The following is a 19,231-nucleotide window of genomic DNA, read 5'->3' as shown; positions in this document are numbered from 1 at the left end:
ACGATAAGGCCTGCTAGAGATGGTTGTCATATCAGCTAACAATAGCTACAGTCTTTTTCCGTCTCCGTCTTAATACAAGGACCCATTGTCTCAAACAATCCAAGAACTTGGAGTGGGGAACCCATCACTATTATCATGGTAGATGGAAGCTTGACTGATATAGAACAGAAACTAAGGGGGTCAGGCTTTAACGAATGGTCAATATCAAAACTAATTTAATTTATATGCTCAATTAAAGTCAATAATGAGAAACATTTCCTGTATTTTTTAAAATGTCAGTTACAGATGAGAAGCAGTCTGAGACATCTTTTTCTGGTTTCCTTCGTTTGGACGGAAATCACTCCGTAACTAATTTAATGCTGCCGTAGATCACATGTCCAAGAGTGTGAGTGTCAGCACGTTCTAGAAAATTAGACCTCTTTGTGAGTTTTAAAGCCCGTACAGCGCCAAAGTCCTCAGAAACTCCAGATGTTCCCCACATCATGCTGGAAGGCCGATAAGGACTCGGCTCTCAGCAGATGTCTTGGACGAAGTGATTTAGTAGCTGAGAATGACAAAACAGTGTTTTAGTGTCTCAAGGCCTGACTGGCTTTAATCATTATGCAAGCAGCTGCAAATCTGGATAACATCAAGCTAGCTGATGGGAACCAGAATTAGACTGTATATTAGTTTTTACATTTTTGTGTCTTTTGAGTAATTGATATATTTGGATGTGTTTGCTAAAGCGTGACAAGCAAGAGATCTGTACCAAATTACATGACAATCAATCCAATATTTTTGGAGACCTTTCCCTCAAATCCAGCCCCTACAGTTAACCCCATAATGTTGCAAGATGAAAAGCCAGAGATTAATCGGGATTAATCTTCTGGGGAACGTGAATGTCTACACCAAATTTAGTAAATGTTGACATATTTTGCTGGACAAATGACAAACTTTGACCTGCTTGTTGTGTTAGATGAATAGTCAGGGGATCACCAAAGCCAATGTGGTTGATCTACTTGGCAACATGATTGTCAGCATACAATTTTATTGCAATCAAACTAATAGTTGTCATGAAATTACAGCCAAAACCACAACACGGTGGAGCTAGGTGGAAAGTCGAGGAGCACCAAATGATTGGGGGAAATGAATGTCTGTGTGTAATTGTGTTTCAATTCATTGAGTAGATGTTGAGATATTTTACCGGATAAAGAGAAATCTTTGACCTGCTGGTGATGTTAGACAAAAAGTCAGGAGAGTACCAAAGTCATTCGGGTTAATCTTCTGGGGGGCATGAAAGTTTTTAGGAGTTGTTTCAATGCATTTGGTAAATGTTGAGATATTTTCCTCGACAAAAGAATAACTTACACTTAATGGTGGTGTTAAAGTCGAGGTGAAACGGCATTTCGAGAGTATCTAGCTTCCGTATCGTGACGTATTTCCGAGTGAAACAGGACGTGCAGGCGGGACATATCATTAGAGGGATTTGATTTGATCGTTGAGAAGTGGGTGTAGACAGACGTTCTCCACAGCGCAGTAGCTAGCTAACTGACCGAGTGTTCTTGGTGCTCTGCGGCTAAATGTTGCAGATTGATTGGTTGAAATTGTTTGGTGCTAACTTACATAAGCACGCTAGAAATTTAGTTTTACAGGAAGAAAAAATGATCGGATTTTCATATAAGAAAAGAAGAAATGGATTTTCTGTATTTTTTTTGGCCTATATTGTCAAATAGATGCACAATATTACCGGGGATGTGATCTGAAAGGATTAAAATTACATGTTTCATTTCACCTCAACTTTAAATGAAAAGTCAGGCAATTCTGGGCACTAAATTCTAATACAAACCATCCAATATTTGTCAGGACGTTGTAATCAAAAGCTCAAAGTGTCATGAAAGTAAGAATCATGGGGTTACCAAAGTCATTGTGGTTATGATGAACCAAATTTCTTTGCAATGCATCCTAGTTGTCAAGACACTCTAAGCACCAAAGACAACCTAATAGTGGGGTTAGGAAAAAGTTCAGATGATCAGCAAAGTCATTAAGATTAATCTTCCGGGGAACATGTAAGTCTGTACCAGATTTGCTCCAACCATTTGCAAGATGTTCATATGTTTAACTGGACAATTGAAAAACACTTACCTGCCGCTGTTTTAGATTAAAATAAGGGGATTACCAAAATCCTTAGGATTAATCTTCTGGAGAAAATGATTGTCGGCACCAAATCTCATTGCAATCCTTCCAATAGTTATGGAGACAACTGCTCAAAACCATCAAAGTCAGTCAACCCAATAGTGGCACAAAAGGAAAAGCCAGAGAGATCGCCAAAGTCACTAGGATTTATCTTCTGGGGAACATGAATTTTAATCCCAAATTTCATTGGAATCTTCTGAGGAGCTAGAAAGTCTGTACTCAATCTGGTTCCAATAACCGTTGAGATATATCACTGGACGAATGAAAGCTTCTACCTGCTGGTGGTGTTTAAAAAGGAAGTCAAGGGATTACCATCCCATCAGGATTGATCCTGACATTTGGTGCATGAATATTGGCACCAAATCTAACTGCAATCCATCCAGTAGTTGTCACGTAATTTCCTTGAAAACCACCAAAGTCAATCTTTTGGTACCGCGAGGGGAAAAGTCAGAGCATCACCAAAGTCATTGGGTTTAATTTTCTGGGGTTACATGAAAGTCTGTACCAAACAGTGTTCCAATCCATTGAGTAGATGTTGACATATTTCACTGGACATTAAAAAACTTCTGGGGAACATGAATGTTTGTACCAAATGTCACTGCAATCAATCCAATAGTTTTGGAGACACTATCTGGACCAAAGTGGTGGACCTGCTTACATCCCTCGAGTCGGATAGCCTTGAGCTAGCGGTGCTTAAAATGTAATAAATCATCAGACTGTTTGTATTCACTCATAATCTAATCAGGGTGACACGAAAAGTAAAAACCTGTGAAAACACCGTCTGAGCTGTAAGAAGAGTCGGCATGAAGGGAGTTGCGGTTGGTCCGGAGGAGGAGGTGTCTGACAGCACACATGACTGACACAAACAGTGAGGGAGTTGGACAGATGAGAGCCACAGGCGCTGGGAGTAGGGTGGGGGGGGGGCGTTTGAGGGTCAACACATCGCCTGTGCATTGAGTGTGGCCCAGCAGCTGTATGCATAGGGGAGCCTTGGCCTCCTGCTCTGCATGTCAGGGGCCGTGATTAATGACCTGCAGGCCTTGCTCTTCAACCCCCCCTCCGCCCCACAGAAGTCGCTGCAGCCACCGCTCATTTAGCTAATGGACACAGGCGGCTAAGACAGGCAGGCTTGGGGCACGAGAGGGTTACACCGGAGGGCTCATACAAGTGAAATAAAGTAATTTCCCCTCTTACAAAACAGCACTTTTCCAGGCTTGTGTAATTCCAGGGCGATGATTTCTTAGATTACTGTGTGCACGGCTGTGTGCCTGTGCAGTGTCAAGGCAGAGAGTGGTGCCCGTGCCTCTGTACTGGTTCCCAGCTTGTCAGGCAGCTGTCGAGGAGTGATTTATGACCACTAGACTCCAACCTGTCTTCACTGCCAGCTCAGTATTGTTACAACTGACAGCTAATGAGGCCAGACATGCTTTCAAGCAGAGCACTTAACAGGACTTCAATCTTCCCCCGTCACAAGTACCATTTTTGCACTCTCGCACACAGCAGCCTCCTTTCTCTATGCCTTCCTTGTTCTCTCTCTTTCTGTTGCTGGAATATCTGACAGGCACTGAAAAGGCTTCTGCCAACCGGAGGAGATGTTTCTCAGAAGGCAAAGGCATCTTTCACGCACACACATATAATCTAATAATCAAAGCTTTTCACAAGACTTTAAAGAAACGGTTACAGAAATACGCCTTTTCGCTTTCTTACTTAAAGAGCGATACATCTCTCATGTCTAAAGCCAGCCAGGAGAAGGTTAGCTTAGCTTAGCATAAAGTGTGGAAACAGCTAGTCTAGCTTTGTCCAAAGGTGACAAAACTCACCTACCATCGCCTTCAAAGCTTTCCACATGTTACCCTTTTGATGCAGCTACATTTTTTTGACATCTATAGTTACTTTTCAGATTAAAATAGTTTCGTTTACAGCATGTCGTTTCCAAGGAACGGCCTTGCAAAGAAGTGTAATGTGGAAGTAAAAACAGCAATGTCCCTGAAAGAAAAGCTGAATTTAAACCCAGGTTATTATTCATCTTTAAACATTGTTCTAAAATATGTTGTTGCTCCAAATAGAGCATGTTGCCTGTAGATACATTTCACATTTCTACATGTTCATCTGACAGAAAGTTGAACTCTTCTAAATTACAATAAAGTATTGAACACAAAGTGTTGAATATAAAAATGCCCACCACATATAAAGTCCTACCAGTTTGGTCCAGATCAACCACCTGCAACAGCAACAAGCTACTCATGTTAATGCATCAATAATATGTGTTGTATTATGAACTAAACCTTTGAAAGGAGTCATACCGGGTACTTGAGATACATCACTGTTACATCTGTACTTCCATATGTAAGAATCAAACCTGTAACGCAGCATTATTTAAGAGTAGAATCACTACTTGGACTAATGTAAAATATATGTGTGCTCCTTCCACGACTGTTAATCGTAATCAAACACTGTCTCCACGTCTCCCAGCTCTCCTGCTCTGTGAACAAGCAGGCGGAATGAAAACAGAGTCTCTGGCAGCTCTACGACCTTTAACCCCTGGTTCCTTGTCAGCCATGATTAATGGCAGACTAACTAGCTGCTAGCTTACATTGGCGGCTGCAGCAGTATTGTCTCCTGGATACTTCATGAACTCTGACAAGTCTTTTCCTCCTGCAATGATGTTTGGATAAATGCTGCAGCAGCGCCTCCTGGTGGTGAATGAAGGGAGCTACAACAACAACAAGAGCTGTGATATTATAGAAGTGTCATTCAACTGCATAATAAAGGCACCTGTTCAAGTCTTAGTCTGGCTTGTTTAAGACATTTAAAACGTATTCTTCACGTCAACCTTTCCTTCTTTTAGCCAAGTCTTCTAGCTGTATACACGGATCAGCCATGACACTATGACCTGACAGGTGACGTGAACATCTTTTACATCATGTCGATGATCGGGGGTGTCTGCTGCTTGCAAGGTAAAGACATGGCGCCAGGATGCACTATGGGAAGAAGCAAGATAATGCGCCCTTCCATATTGCAGACATGATTCAGGAAAGGTTTGGGGAACACGACAAGTTCAAGGTGTGACTTGGCCTCCAAATTCCCCATGATCTCAATCCAATCGAGTTTTTCGTGACCTGAGAAGTCAGCAATGATGTAGCCTACTTAAAGGTATAATAGGAAGGATTTTCCTAGAAAAATCAAATATACACTTTTACAAATAAAATATATAAATCATCACTTCTGGGCCTCTATACGTGTGTTGGTGCGTGTGTGTGCAGACCCTTGTGAGACCCTTCCCTCTGCATCTATTCTGTTGTTTTGCTCTGCACGGGACGTTTTCAGGAGGGGCGCTGTTGTGGTTCCCTGAGCCAATCACAGCGTACAGGTGAGTGTGGGAGTGGTTCAAATTAGCAACTGGGCCCCATTCAGACCGGCGAACATGGCAAAAGAGCGATGCAGAGTCGGCCTTCTTTCTGTTGGACAGGTAGGTGCCTCAAATCGAGTGGGACAAGCTAGCTGACAGTTAGCATCCTATGTATGAATACAGCAGTAGTAGCGCGCACAACTCCAAACTTTGTTTCAAAATAGCGTTTCGGGTGCCCGGTAGAAAATCAAATCTAGAAAAACAAAAGCTCCGGCATGATGCTGAAGACGGCCTAGAGCCGAAGCGCGTTTGTTCACTTATGTCACTCATGATTCTGTGAGTACCAGAGCTTTTGTTTTTCTAGCATGCTAGGTAACCATGATGCTGTCGGTGTTAGCTCGACAGGGTGGGCGTGAGTGAGGGTGAGCTACCGTTGACAAAGAACCCAGGAGGAGGGGCCCAGTTTGAATGTGTTGTTGACAAAATGCTGCTTATTATACCTTTAACCTGGAAAATTTCCAGTTGTTATAGTAATGCAGCTATAAAAACACCTTAGGGGGAAACTGTATTATAAAGTTGTAATATTTCAACATAACGTTCTACCTACCTGCAACTGATAAGCTAATAACTCGCCTCTGTGAATGCAGGCCTTCCATTAGATATTTTACATTGTGGTGTTTCTATAGTTAAGGATCTGGATACTTCCTCTAGCTCTTAAACAGGGTCACGTGAGGGTAAAACACACCTGAGAGTACAGACATTACATCAGCTACACTTTGCTGCCCCCTGCTGGAGATCTATTTCAAATGCACTCTGTTATAAAAAAAAGTTTTATGAGTGAGACAGCTTTACACTCGCAGGACTAACAACAGTAAACCCGATAGAAACCATCTATTTAAGTCGTGTGAGACTTTTAACGCGCTACGTTCAACCATGTAAGCGTTTTCTTTCTCCGTGTGTGTTAGAAGACTTCCCCCTCCATGTTGTTATTATAATATATAAAGGTGGAGTAAAGTACCTCTGCGTGATTCAAACCTTGTGAGCTGCAGCAGGATCCGGCTGGCCTCTTCCCTGTTGTTCCCTGCTGCTCCCTCCCCTTTCCCGGCTCCTCCTCTGCCGTGCTTCTCGGTCCATCGAGCGATCCTTCCCAAACTTTCCGTGCCAGGGCTTCCTGAAGCTTCTGTATTGTATGTGGCTCCAGGGAGACAGTTGCAACCGATGGAGAAGACGTGTTAGATATGAAATATAAAACATGGTACTGGTGACCGAGCAGGCGGACGGACTTCTGACTCCGTTATCCTCATCGGAGCAAGTTTTTAACAAGGACTCCCGAGGGGCTCGATCGGTGTAAGTTTGGATGAGATGGAGAGGAAGGGCCCGATTTGCTTTCCAGCTTTAAAGAAGGCGATTCAGGCCCAATGCATTGTGGTTATTTCCATGCAATATCCTGCTTTTTTTAATTAAAGGGCTGTGTTGACTTTTGAGTCGCGTACGTGGCACTGAACAGGAGCAGAGAGGGTTAATTTGCAATTCAGAAACTGCAGAAAACTTTTCATATGTTCTGCTTGTGAATGTTATCTGATCTCCTTTTGCTGTTCGTGCGTTACCTGCAGATATAATGTGTGTCTAAAGGCCACTCAGAGCCAAAGTGTCATGACACGTTGGACAGTTCTGTGCAGGTTATTGATGTTGCAGAGATAACAGTGTCAGTTTGTGATGTTTTTCAGGTCTGAGGGGGAGAATGGAGGAGAGAAGAAACAGGGGAGGCAGGGAGGGTCACCTGCAGGCCTCCAGCTGTGTCTGGACACAGAGTCAGAGACCTCAGAGAGCAGGAAGAAAGCAGCCGGCATGAGGTAAACAAGGTTTTATTGTTGTCTGAGCAGCCTCTGCATGTAATAAACTTAATATAACAACAGCAGCTGAAAGGATCAGTGTTGCATTCTGTCTTTAAAGTCATTTTACAAGCAAAAAAAGGAAAAAAATTCATGCTGTGGCGTCTCCATAACAGGATTTACTACTTTTCTCTGTTTCATATCTCAGTTAATGTCACATTTTGAAGGGTTGGACTGTCGGTGGGACGAAACAAAACAGCTGAACTCATAAATTCTGAGAGACTAAGATCGACTTGTTCCCCCGTTTCTAGCAATTAATCAAGAAAATACTTGGTAACCTTTTAGTTCTTGTTTGTTTAATCCTTTATTGGAACAGGAAGTCTCATGAGAGCATGTGAACAAGAATAAACATACACCGTGTAACCACAGAAAGACGCAAGTCAGACAGTTGTTTCAAATTAAAGGTCATCACAAAAGTGTAGTTATACATCTTTAACACAGCGCTTTAAGAACTAAATAGATCAAATGTAATAATTAATGAAACTAATCAATATTTCCAGGTTCCAAAACAACTCAATGTTAATATTTTAGGCTCTAAAACAAGTGGATTAAATGTAGATTCTTTTATTCTTACTAAATCTTAAGTTTAGTCTTTTAACTGGGTCAATCCTCTCATAAAAATCTGATAAAATTGTGGTCATTTAAAAGCTACAATAATAACTTAGTTACGTGCTAAAGATATCTTAAGAATGTGGGAATTATTTGCTTGAAAATTAAGTCCCAAACTTGTTTCATTTCACTTTAATTCTCATTAGACATTAACTGTATTTCTAAGAGTTACAAAACTCAACCGAACTTTATTTAAACGGCACCGTCAAGACAAACATGCAGCCAGAAGTGCTTCAAAGGGCGAGCTTAAAACAACTCAGGCAAAAAGGAAAGACAAAAATAGACGACTTTAAATAGAAGTTTGTGAGAATAAACATGAAAACAATACACAAAACAACATTAAACTCATGATGACGTTTTAAAAACGAATAAAATAACACATTTAGTAAAAGCCATGATATAAGAATATGTCTTAAAGATGTTGTTTAAATGTCTAAAGAGGAGGAGCTCTGTAATTCCACCTAACTGCTGTCTCTACCTGCATCACCAAAGTGCTGTTTACAGATTTCCCTGTTGCTGTGTAAGCAGTCCTCGCATAACCGCAGCTGACACACAGCTAAATAAAGGCTGTGAACTTCTGACTAATAAGATCCTCTGTGTGGATCACTTTATTAATTCTACATGTGTTTTTATGGCCTTATAACGCTTTACTAATAGCTCGCTAATAGCTCATATATGTCACCAGTCCTCACCGCGGGTGTTACGTTGCTACTTAAACATTAACACGGACCTTTTATTTGCCAGATTAAAACCTGTGGAGCAGCTTTCCCCGACGCAGAGCCCCAGCGACTGCGAGGCCAAGTCTGACAGGAAGAAAACACAGCCCAGCCACGTAGGGACTAATCTGATCCAACGCTTCACACCAAACCTCATTCAAATTTTACACGTTTTTTGCCGTTGTCTTCTCACGAGTGTTTATTCTGCTCTTTTCAGCTATCAAAGACAAATGCACAGTATCATAAGTTATTTAAAGAGGTCGGCAAGGATGAGCTCCTCAAGCAAAGTAAGTGTCCGATTCCCTTTTCACATGAACACAAAGAAGGAAGGAGATGTTAATCTACTGTCTGTGCCAACAGGTTACACGTGTGCCCTGCAGAGAGACATTTTATATCAGGGCAAAATGTTCGTCTCTGATAACTGGATCTGCTTCCACTCCAAAGTCTTTGGCAGGGACACCAAGGTAACATACTGTAATGTCTGTGCATGTTTGATAGCTTAGTACTTTTGTACAGCATGTTTTTCTCTTAATCTCCAGATTTGTCTCCCGGTGGTGTCGGTGACCTTTATCAAAAAAACTAAAACTGCTTTATTGGTGCCAAACGCCCTGGTGATAGAAACCACAGGTTATCAGGTGAGAAGACTGTCGACACAAGAAGATATTTTCCCTTTCGTATAAACATGACATTGATCCTGAACGACTGTTTCCCAGCATGTGTTCGTGTCCTTCCTCTCTCGAAACACCACCTACAAACTTCTGAGGTCCGTCTGCGTCCATCTGGAGGTGAGTCGCGTCTTCGGTTTCTTTTTGAGTTTTACCAAACCCTTTTGTTTTTCTGTTGTAAACATTTGGTGAACAAGAGAAAAGAAACACAATTAAACGTCCTCTATTGTCACGTCACTGTCCTGTTAGAGCTTAAAACAAACTCGACACGTCTTGGCTCCCTGAAAAAGGCGTCAGGCCAAAATGCGTCACAGTTTGTTTTAAGTTCTAACAGGACCATGTTGTAACAATAAAGGCATTTTAATTGTTTACGGAAAAAATGCCTCAGAGTTTTCTTGTGATTTATACTGAATGTTTAGCTGTAGCCTGTTCAGAGAGCATTTCCAACTGGAGTCCAGGAAGTGCTGCTACACTTCTATTTTTTAGGTGATCAACTTTAATAAGTGACTGATCATGAAAGCACACAAATTAACCGTTCGCAGCTCCACACATGTCTCTGTTTTCTATCACAGTATTAATATCTTTGTATTCTGAAAAGTTTGTTAGACAAAAATCAGATTTGAATATGTCCCTTCAGGCTCCAGGAAACTGTCAAGGCCTATTTTAGCAGTATTTTCCGATATTTTACGCTCTTAACACTTGCAAATCCTTGGCTGCAAATCCTTAAATAAATTGCTTTAATCTAACTTTGACATTTATAATATTTCCTTCTGCACTCTGTGTTTCAGGTGGAGAAGACTGGCTGCAGCCCCACCAACTCCTCCTGCGAGAACAGCTTCAGGGTGGAATGCCCGTCGACGCTTCCTCTGGTCAGCCTGTTCTCTGTTCCATGTTTTTGTACTCGGTGTTCTTACATGAGGAGACTTTACAAATATTTTCCATGGAGATGAAAGATCTATAGAACGGCCCTCTGCATGTGGCATCTATTGTATATCTTCCTGTATGTGCACTGCAGGACTTTTCTGGAGACTTCTCTGACCTCGATGGGGTTGTGCAGCAGAGACGGCAGGAGATGATGGAGAGCAGCAGCTCGGGATCTCAGACTCCAGATTATGACAAAATAACAGGTGTGTGCTCCTAATGTATTCCTCCACTCTTTACGAAGCTACTGTATTCTTAATCTAACCTGATTCACACGCTTTTTTTATTCTCTCCAAGTTTGCTCAGGGAGTCCGGTGTCTCTTTGGCGGTCTTTGGTGTGCAAATATTTGGAGAGAAGCCAAAGTGAAATTTGAGCCTTTGAGACTTTGTTCTAGAAAGGACAGTTGGCACGAAAACAGACACTGATGAATGACATCCTCAGCTTGTTGTTCATCAAGACAGCTTTTAACCTTAGCAGCTAACGAACAGTACCCGTCGCTCTGCAGGGATATTCGTGCTTCTGTTAATGATAATATTTACTCGGCAGTTAGAGTCACAAGTTCTTTCTGTTTATCCGAGGCAGACTTCCCGGACACATTTCTGAGTGCGGTGAAGAGCGGAGAGGTTTCAGTCCACGCAGACATCCACCTCCAGACTCCAAGCCAAATACACGGAGCTGCTCTGAAGAACGGTACTTCAATACTGGATCCCTCTAAAAGAAGCTTTGTTAAAACTTCTGAAGAGTCGTGGAAATGTTACATATTTAAAGGAATAGTTTGACAAATTTGGCAAATATTCCCTTTCTTCCTAAGAGTCATTTTACAATTACAGTGCTTTTGTCCAAAGCAACGTACATCTCAGAGTTAGTACAGCACAAGCAACAATTTTAGACAGGAGGGAACAACGTGAGTAAGGGCCAACAAACAGCTTCAAGTGCGATCGGACACAGGTGCTGAAAGAGGCAATGCACAGGGTGGATAGAAGCAGCATCATCATCATCAAGCTTAAGTCTTTAGCTTCTTCTTAAAAGGGACTCTGTGGGCCGAATAGAGTTTGGTAACTCCAGCATCAGGGGACTACAGAGGTGAAGAGTCTAGTTAGCAGTTTTTTCAGACCCGGGAAGACCCGCTTATAGATGCCAATTGTCTCTTTTCCCATTGCCAGTGAAGTATACTCCTGTCGGTCTCTTTTCTGCTGCGTCACCGTCTGACGTCACAAACGCGCCGGAGACAGGGTTAGTAAACAGTGAAGATGTTACGGTCTTTATTGTATCTATTCCTCATTCAGTCTGTTTATCAAACTCGGCGCCAACAAATTTGGACCGATGTTCAAGCGCTCCTCGGACGGAGACGGGCGGAATTTGGAGCTGAGATGACGAGGAGTCGCAGAAGTTACCGACGGAGCATAGCATCGTTCCGGAAAGGGGGCGGAGATTAGCGTGTCGACACAGGTTTTGTGTTCCCATCAATGCCGATCGGAGCCGACGCGATAATTAACCGGGTCTACTGCAGAGTCATTTGACCCGGGTCTGCATGCCGATTGTAGCCTTTCCAAGTAAGCAAAAAAAGCCGGGTGTTAGCAGGTTTTTTGACCAGTAGGAAAACGGCTTTGGAGGGAGGGAGTGTAGACCTGGATGAGGGCTTTCAGGTAGGCAGGAGCCGTCTTTGTTGCCGTTTGGTAAGCGAGCGACAGGGTTTTGAATTTGACGCGAGCCGACTGTGAGTTGGTTGAAGACGAGTCGCGCTGCTGCGTCCAGGATCATCTGCAGAGGTTTGAATGTGCATGCAGGAAGGCCTGCCAGAACGGAGTCGCAGTAGTCAATGCGTGTTATCACGAGAGCCTGTACCAGCAGTTTTGCATGCTGTGACAGGCAGGGTCAACAGGGCAAATCAACACAAGGCCACGTGTTTAAAGGTTAGCTGGTTGTCAGTTATGACGCCCAGGCTCCGGGCAGACTTAGTGGGTATGAGTTCAGTTTGTCCAGATGTTGATCTGTGGTTGCTTAGAGGGACTGGCTGCGATGACAAGGAGCTCAGTCTTGGACAGGTTGAGCTGAAGGTGCTCTTCTCGTTATTTAAAGGAATAGTCTGACAAATTTGGCAAATATTCTCCTTCTTCCTAAGATGGGGTGATCAATAATACTCTCATGTCTGTACAGTAAATGTACTGCCTACAACTGGTTAGCTTAGCTTAGCATAGACACAGGAAACAAGAGGAAAAACCCCACCAAAGTGTGTTATTTCATACTTTGTTGAGATTAGTTAAATATAAAGTTCCTGGTTCGAGTCCCGGTTTTGATGTAGTGGAATTTGCATGTTCTCCCCGTGCATTTGTGTGTTCGCTCCGTGTACTCCAGCTTCCTCCGACAGTCTAAAGACCTCCTCTAAAACTGCCTGTAGGTGTGAGTGTGAGCGTGAGCGTGAAAGGTTGTCTGTCTCTATGTGATTAACTGCCGTTCAGTCCAGGGTGTAACCCCCTCCTCTCGCCCAATGACAGCTGGGATTGGCTCCAGATTCTGTCCATACGACCTTCATCTAACAAAATATCTTCATCCACACGAGCTGCAAAAACGATTCTAAAACAAGCGTCAGAAGGTGGCTGTGACGTCTGTGTCAGCTGTGCTTTAAATACCACAGAGGATCATGCTGAACATGCTTAATGAGCTTAGTTTCCTTCGGCTGTATGAGCTTAAAAACACAAACAAAAGTGTGTGCAGTTATTTAATTATGAAAAATGATTTGACAACTTTTATTAGACAGAGCAGCAACAAAGCAACATGAACAATTTGTGACCTTAGACTGTGTCTGCATGTGGATGTGAGGCCAAACTAAGAGGAAATATGTGTACATTTTTGCAGCTCATTTTATGGTTTCCTTTATCATCTACTGAACAGCATCTTTCTCCTTTGCTTCTCCTCGTAGGGTCCGCAAAGCCAGCAGCCAAAGACAAACCCCCCTCACAGCCCATGTCGCTACACACCATCCTCCTCATCTACTTGTTTCTGTGAGTAACCTTTCATTATGTGGAACATGAGACGCCCGAGCGCTCTGACAAGACAATAGTTAGACTTCTCTTTGAAAATGCATTGATGTTCATGTGTCGCTGTGTTTGTGCGTCCTCTCAGAGTTACTGTCCTCGTCATGTCCTCCTGTTACATGGCGTTCAAGATCGTGGCTCTGGAGCAGCGTTTGAACTCGCTGGTGAACATGGGGGAGCACATCCGGACAGAGTAAGAGATTATTGAGCACTTCCTTTGACGTGATCATTTATGTCAGATTGGTTTCTCTAAATCTTTAATTCAAACTTTCTAAAGATTTTGAAGTTTATCAGCTGAACAAAACTAACAGTAAGAAGATGAAAAGTAAACATTTTCTGCAAAATTCAACACAAAGAAAAGTTTGAAAAGCAGCAGGATGAAGAATATGCTTACCTATTCCTACTTATTTACTTTAAACTATAACACCTGAGTTTTATTAGAAATTTCAGTTGTTTTTAAAACCTCAAATATTCAACCAGTGTCATTAGCAAAGCTTTTACAGCCTTTCCTCCTCTCTATACCAGTGCCTGTATGTAAAGATGGACGAAGCGTCTCCACCTCCTCCATCTGTACAAAAGTGAAGCCAAAATACCTCCAGAGCGAGCGCCGCCATCTTGCACATTTGTATCCAGAGTCTGTAGTATTGCGGTATTGACGTCCAGCTCCGAAAATTTGTCTTGGAGCGTTCAGGCGGGCTCAGTCTGCAGCAGAGCAGCTTCTTGTGTTGGTCTGAAGCAGATATTCACAGTTATGTAAAGTTCAATGACGATAGTGTTAGTGTTAGTTACGTCTCATCTCGCCGTTCCTCCTCTAGAACGCTGCAGGAGCCCCATTTGTCAACAGAGCTGTCAATCATGAGGCCACACCCCCTTTTTATAGCATCAAATAGCTAATTAAAAGTAAACTTCTCAGAAGAACTAACTATAATGACAGAAACCATGTTTGAGAAAAATGTATTTTGATTTTATAGTTTGACTCATGTCCCATCTGTTAACATGGAGGAGGCGGGCTTTATGAGCTGTACTGCAGCCAGTCAGCAGGGGGCGATAGAGAGGGTTTGGCTTCACTTTTAGGGAGCTGTCATGTCGGCCATCTTTTTATACAGTCGATGGTTTGTTAAACAGAATAAAGTTTGTGCTTCACTCAAACTGTTTTATTTCTCTTGGTGGTGCAACACGACATTATGTGGTTCATTTTGTGCTTATCTTGTTGCAGTAACGCCGTGAGCCAAAGGTCGCAGAGCGAAGTGAATGCTGAGATATACGGGGAGCTCTCCAACAACTTGTTCAAGTTAGAAAAGGTTTGTAGAGCTGAGTGTTGATAATGTTTTCTGTCGGCTCTTCAAAGTCCTCCCAAACTTTAGTCATCTCCGCTTCTGTCTCATGCAGGTTTATTAACGGTTCAAACTTTTCCACTCGTAATGTTGACTTTGGTCTATATTTACCTCAGTTTTATCGACCAGATGTGTGGGGTCAAAGTTCGTGGAGCTGAATCCACAAATTTTGTGTAATAGTTTGAGTAATACCCGAGAGTTCAGAGCTCAAATCACATTTTAAAAGGGTTTAACAGTGTGTGACAGAGCTCTGGGTCTCTAACGAACAAGCTATAACATATTAATTTGCAAGCTTTAGAAGAGCTAGTTCACTCTGGTTACAATTTGCTTAGCTTATCTTAGCATTAAGCTTGGAAACATCTGTTCTGTTGTAGTGATATCTTGTGGATTTAATCTATATGAACGTTGGTCTTTTACAGGGAGGATGTACATATTTGGACAGAGCCAGGCTAGCTGTTTCCCCTTGTTTACAGTCTTTATGCTAAGCTAGGCTAACCGGCTGTAGCTTTTTATTGAACAAACGGACGTAAAAGTGGTTTATTTATCTAATTCTCACAACTAAAGCGAATAAGTGAATGCATCTTCCCTGGTTTATAACATGCATTTATATTTGCTTAAAGTTATAATCTTGAAGATCTCAGTTTTGTTCTCTTTGGCGCCACCTGTGGTGATAAACGGTAATTGCAGGAGCACACTTCCCAGATATCCAGACAGTGTTGCATGTGTGACGTCCACGGTTGGCTCCGGTTGTAACTCTTGATTTTCCTGGCTGACGGTCGCTTTCCTTTTCAGACTGTTTGCTTCATCTGAGCGTCGAGTTTGTTTCTTCTTCTTTGGATTTTCACTTCTTGTTGAAGTTGTATCTGTAGTCATCCATCTTTTCTTTGTTTGATCAGCCATAGTAGATTACTGTTTACTCGCAACACTTGCAGAGAGCGGAAAAGCAGCCACTTAGCTCCGCCTACCCTCTCTGGGAGACCAACCACTGCTGGCTGAAAACGCGTCACTAACTGGGCGCTGCTTGTGATTTTTCCCGAGAATATCGCCACCAGACACCCAGTCTGTAATACTGCAACGTCACGTTGGTCTCCTACAGGGAGGATGTACATATTTGGACAAGACCAGGCTAGCTGTTTCCCCCTGTTTACAGTCTTTATGCTAAGCTAGGCTAATCGGCTGTAGCTTTTTGTTGGACAAACCTTTAAAAGTGGTATCAGTCTTTTTGTCTTTTGTATTTCCCCAAAAAGTTGAACTGAACCTTTAACAATACATGTAAAATGCATTATCCCTGGCAATCTATAACATGTATAAGATATTTACTTTATTTTGACTGTGTTTCAGATTCAAAGAAACCTCCGGAAGCTACTTGAAGAGACTTGAAAGAAGACTCAAAAGAAGAAGCTTTACCTGTTATAGAGTTGTCGGATCAGGTTTGGTGATTGACTTGTTGCCAAAGCGTGGACACCTTTCTTAAACTTAAATTGTGCAATATTAGCTTCTTCCTCCTTTTCCCACTCAGGACTCTTTCTACACAGATGTTGTGTCAGAGGGTTAACTGCAGCAGCCTGTTAGTGTGTCAGTGTTAGTGAAGACAGAGTGTGTAGTATTTATCTCAGAGCTTTTATTTTGCATTTCACAGTAGTGGGATTTTTACGGTCCGAAGGGCTTTATTTCAATGTTTCCAAACATTTCCTGAAAGGTCAACTTGTGCTGTTCTTGTGTTTTTATGTTAGAATTAAATTACCAATGATTTATATTTATGTCTTGTATATAGCACAAATTGCTTGGGAGTTTTGTATGATAACTTTTAACATTTATAGGCAACATCTTCTTAGAGTGTGTGCTATTTAAAGATAAAACTGGGGCTGCTTTAGTCGAGGTTTCTAAGTGAAAACGTGAGGTGTTTGTAGTGTAAACGTAGCCGTATCTGTGCATTTTTAAGTGCAGTTTGATTCACTAATATAACTAAAGAGCTTCTGTGTATGTTTCCTTGTGTTCACTTTAATAGTTTCCACCGTTCTCGTGTCTTAAAAGAGCTGTCAATCATTTCAGGAGACAAAGTAGAAGCTTGAGTTTGTTTCTGCTGGCGTGTCGAACCCTGTCCTGAATTAAACGTCTCTCACACGGTGTCTGTTGTCACAAGCGTTTTTGTACTTTTTGTGGGAGCAGCCAGCGAGGCCACACAAAGCACAAACAAATTTATGCAAAGTAGTCTGACATAATCAAATTTCACTAACTACAGAGGCGGGTCGCACAAGGTTAAATGCCAACACACCGCAGTGGAACGAGTATTTGGTTCAGGTGAACTGAAGTAGAAATGTGAGGATTCATTTTTTCTACTCCACGACATCTCAGAGGCAAATATACTTTTTAAGTCACTGTATTATCTGACAGCTATAGCTGCTTTACAAAATACATTTCACATATAAAACATGATTTTTCTTAAAGGGCCAGTTCGCTGATTTATTAGGCTTAGTCCTAGCATGCTATTATGGAAGAAAAATAATGCAATTTCGCTCTGTGCCTTTGGAGGACACTATCCGCTTCTCCAACGGGCCCTGGAAAACCTCCACCAGACTACGTAAAACATGTCATCTAGTGGAGGCCAGGGAGCTCGCTAAACTACACTTCCTCAATCTAGGACGCCCGCCTCCGACGTCATGTCTTGTTCAAACTCATCAGGTTTGAAATGTAGACTGCAGACCTGAAGATGTTTTAGACGATCCATTAGTATATTCTCGGTGTACTTCAGATTCTGTACCGCTCTGAGCCGTTGCTTGCAGCGAAAAACGGTAGCATTTCACTCCAGCGTCTCTCGCTGGGCCGTTCCTTTCAGAGGGAGGGGCGCAATGCATTCTGGGTGGAATGGGTGAAACCACGAGCTGTTTGTACAACTTTCTCCACAGCTATGGCGCCAATTTCAAATATTGCTTCCACTGATTACAGAGAACACCAGCTTTGACTGACAGTGGCTTCTTCCAGGGGAGAACTGCTCCTTTAAATTACATGATGCCTTTTAAGAAATTAAACTCTGTCAATCTTATTTGGTAACTGATTAATTATCTAAGACACATTTTATGCCAGATTGACAATTTGTTGTGTATTTGTCTTACATCTGAGTAAACGGAAAAATTGTTCAATTTTGAGTGACAGTAATATGTACGGAAGCCCTAAGCGGACATGCAACCATACATTTTATTTCCTCCGTTTTCCCGCAATAACGCATTTTTTCCGGTTGTTTTCTCAAGATCTCGACTTTTTTATCTTGAGATAACAACTCTGCATCACATCCGATGAACATAACTTGTATCCCCAGAGCGGCAAGAGCACCAAACAAACATAGAAACTTAACTTCCCTCATTAGTGTGGGCGATGGCAGCATGGCATGTCCTGCTCTGTAACATCACATCGAGCAGCCTGTTAAAATGATCCCGTTATCACGAGAAAACCAGCTTTGTTATCTCAAGATAGGCAAGATAAATAAATCTAGAAAACAACCGGAAATGACTCGTTATCACAGGAAAACACAGTAAATAAAAAGTATGGATGCATGTCCACTTCGGGCTTCCGTACATTTCGATGCATTAAATACTTCTACTTTTAAAACTTTCTGTACATGTGCGTCATGATAAATTTGTATTTTTAGTGTTTAAGAACCTGATTTCTTCTTAGATCACGTTTAATTTTCAGTAGTAACTAAAGCTGTCAAATTTAGCAGATAAAGTAAAAAGTAAAACATTTGAAATGCAGTGGAGTAGGAGTACAAAGTAAAATGGACATACTCAGGTAAAGCACAAATAAATCAACGTTTGAGTCTAAGTGTGGTTCGTGAGCGGCTCTTCTTCAGCCTCCAAACATAAACATGCTCTGTGCTGCTTCCCTCTCTGCTCCTCTCTCTCCTCTCTCACTCCCACTCCGCTCTGACTCATTTCATGTGTTTGCAGCTCCGGATTTTTTTTCCCTTTACGTTTCAATTTAGAAAATGTTTGAACGAGATAACAATCAAACAATGCAACACGAAGTTTGCCGTGCAGTTTTCAAGCAAGACTTCACCTGTTAATGCATGCAGTATAATAAAAGCCAGTGCTTCAATACTCAAAGTGCAGTAATATTTATTCTAACGACTACTTTCACTTTAGGTAAGTACTGCTTTAGAAAGGGTAACTCATTGTGCCCTTTTAGCCTTTGTATGAACAGTGCTGTGACGTAGCTAACTATATTTACTAAAGTAAGAACAATTAACAGGTTATTGTAATAAACTATTGCGCAATTATACATAAATATATACAGATATTAGGACATTTCATGAAGAAACATGTGCAGCAAAAACGCTGACAAACACGCACATGCATTAAATACTGTACACATTTCTCGACGCAGCTCTCTGGATGTTTATTGTGCTCCCTGCACGCAGCATCCCGCCCACTCCTCAGCTCTGAACCAATGACATGCGCGCCTCCACATCCCGTCTGCCCATCAACCCGTGTCCAGCCCCCCCTGCATGACGTAACACCCAGTCTGAAAGTGCAATGGCGAT

General features: G+C 42.0%; 1 protein-coding gene across 2 annotated transcripts; it reads left to right on the top strand.

Moving 5' to 3' along the window:
• The first annotated feature begins 6,689 nt into the window (after positions 1 to 6,689).
• On the top strand, positions 6,690 to 16,821 carry LOC138601952 (GRAM domain-containing protein 2B-like). 2 transcript variants are annotated; one of them, XM_069673292.1, is made up of 14 exons: positions 6,690 to 6,868; positions 7,249 to 7,374; positions 8,767 to 8,854; positions 8,956 to 9,025; positions 9,099 to 9,202; positions 9,278 to 9,373; positions 9,452 to 9,523; positions 10,192 to 10,272; positions 10,419 to 10,530; positions 10,908 to 11,015; positions 13,246 to 13,327; positions 13,449 to 13,553; positions 14,577 to 14,661; positions 16,036 to 16,821. In XM_069673292.1, the coding sequence occupies exons 1-14, from the start codon at positions 6,774 to 6,776 to the stop codon at positions 16,072 to 16,074; spliced, it is 1,263 nt and encodes a 420-aa protein (XP_069529393.1). In that variant the 5' UTR covers positions 6,690 to 6,773; the 3' UTR covers positions 16,075 to 16,821. The 2 variants fall into 2 exon arrangements, with proteins under 2 accessions (XP_069529393.1, XP_069529395.1); XM_069673294.1 differs by lacking the exon at positions 10,908 to 11,015.
• Positions 16,822 to 19,231: the final 2,410 nt, after the last annotated feature.

This window comes from Semicossyphus pulcher, unplaced genomic scaffold (assembly GCF_022749685.1).
Source record: "Semicossyphus pulcher isolate SPU_LCO1_2020_fin unplaced genomic scaffold, fSemPul1.0.p SCAF_22, whole genome shotgun sequence".
NCBI classification, from domain to species: domain Eukaryota; kingdom Metazoa; phylum Chordata; class Actinopteri; order Labriformes; family Labridae; genus Semicossyphus; species Semicossyphus pulcher.
This window is presented reverse-complemented; position numbering and strand designations above follow the sequence as displayed.

Excerpts from the sequence above, each read along its gene's own strand:
- LOC138601952 (XM_069673292.1), top strand. The coding sequence starts at position 6,774 with ATGGTACTGGTGACCGAGCAGGCGGACGGACTTCTGACTCCGTTATCC. Across the intron at positions 9,524-10,191 it reads CCGTCTGCGTCCATCTGGAG|GTGGAGAAGACTGGCTGCAG; the intron begins GTGAGTCGCGTC and ends TCTGTGTTTCAG. Across the intron at positions 14,662-16,035 it reads ACTTGTTCAAGTTAGAAAAG|ATTCAAAGAAACCTCCGGAA; the intron begins GTTTGTAGAGCT and ends ACTGTGTTTCAG.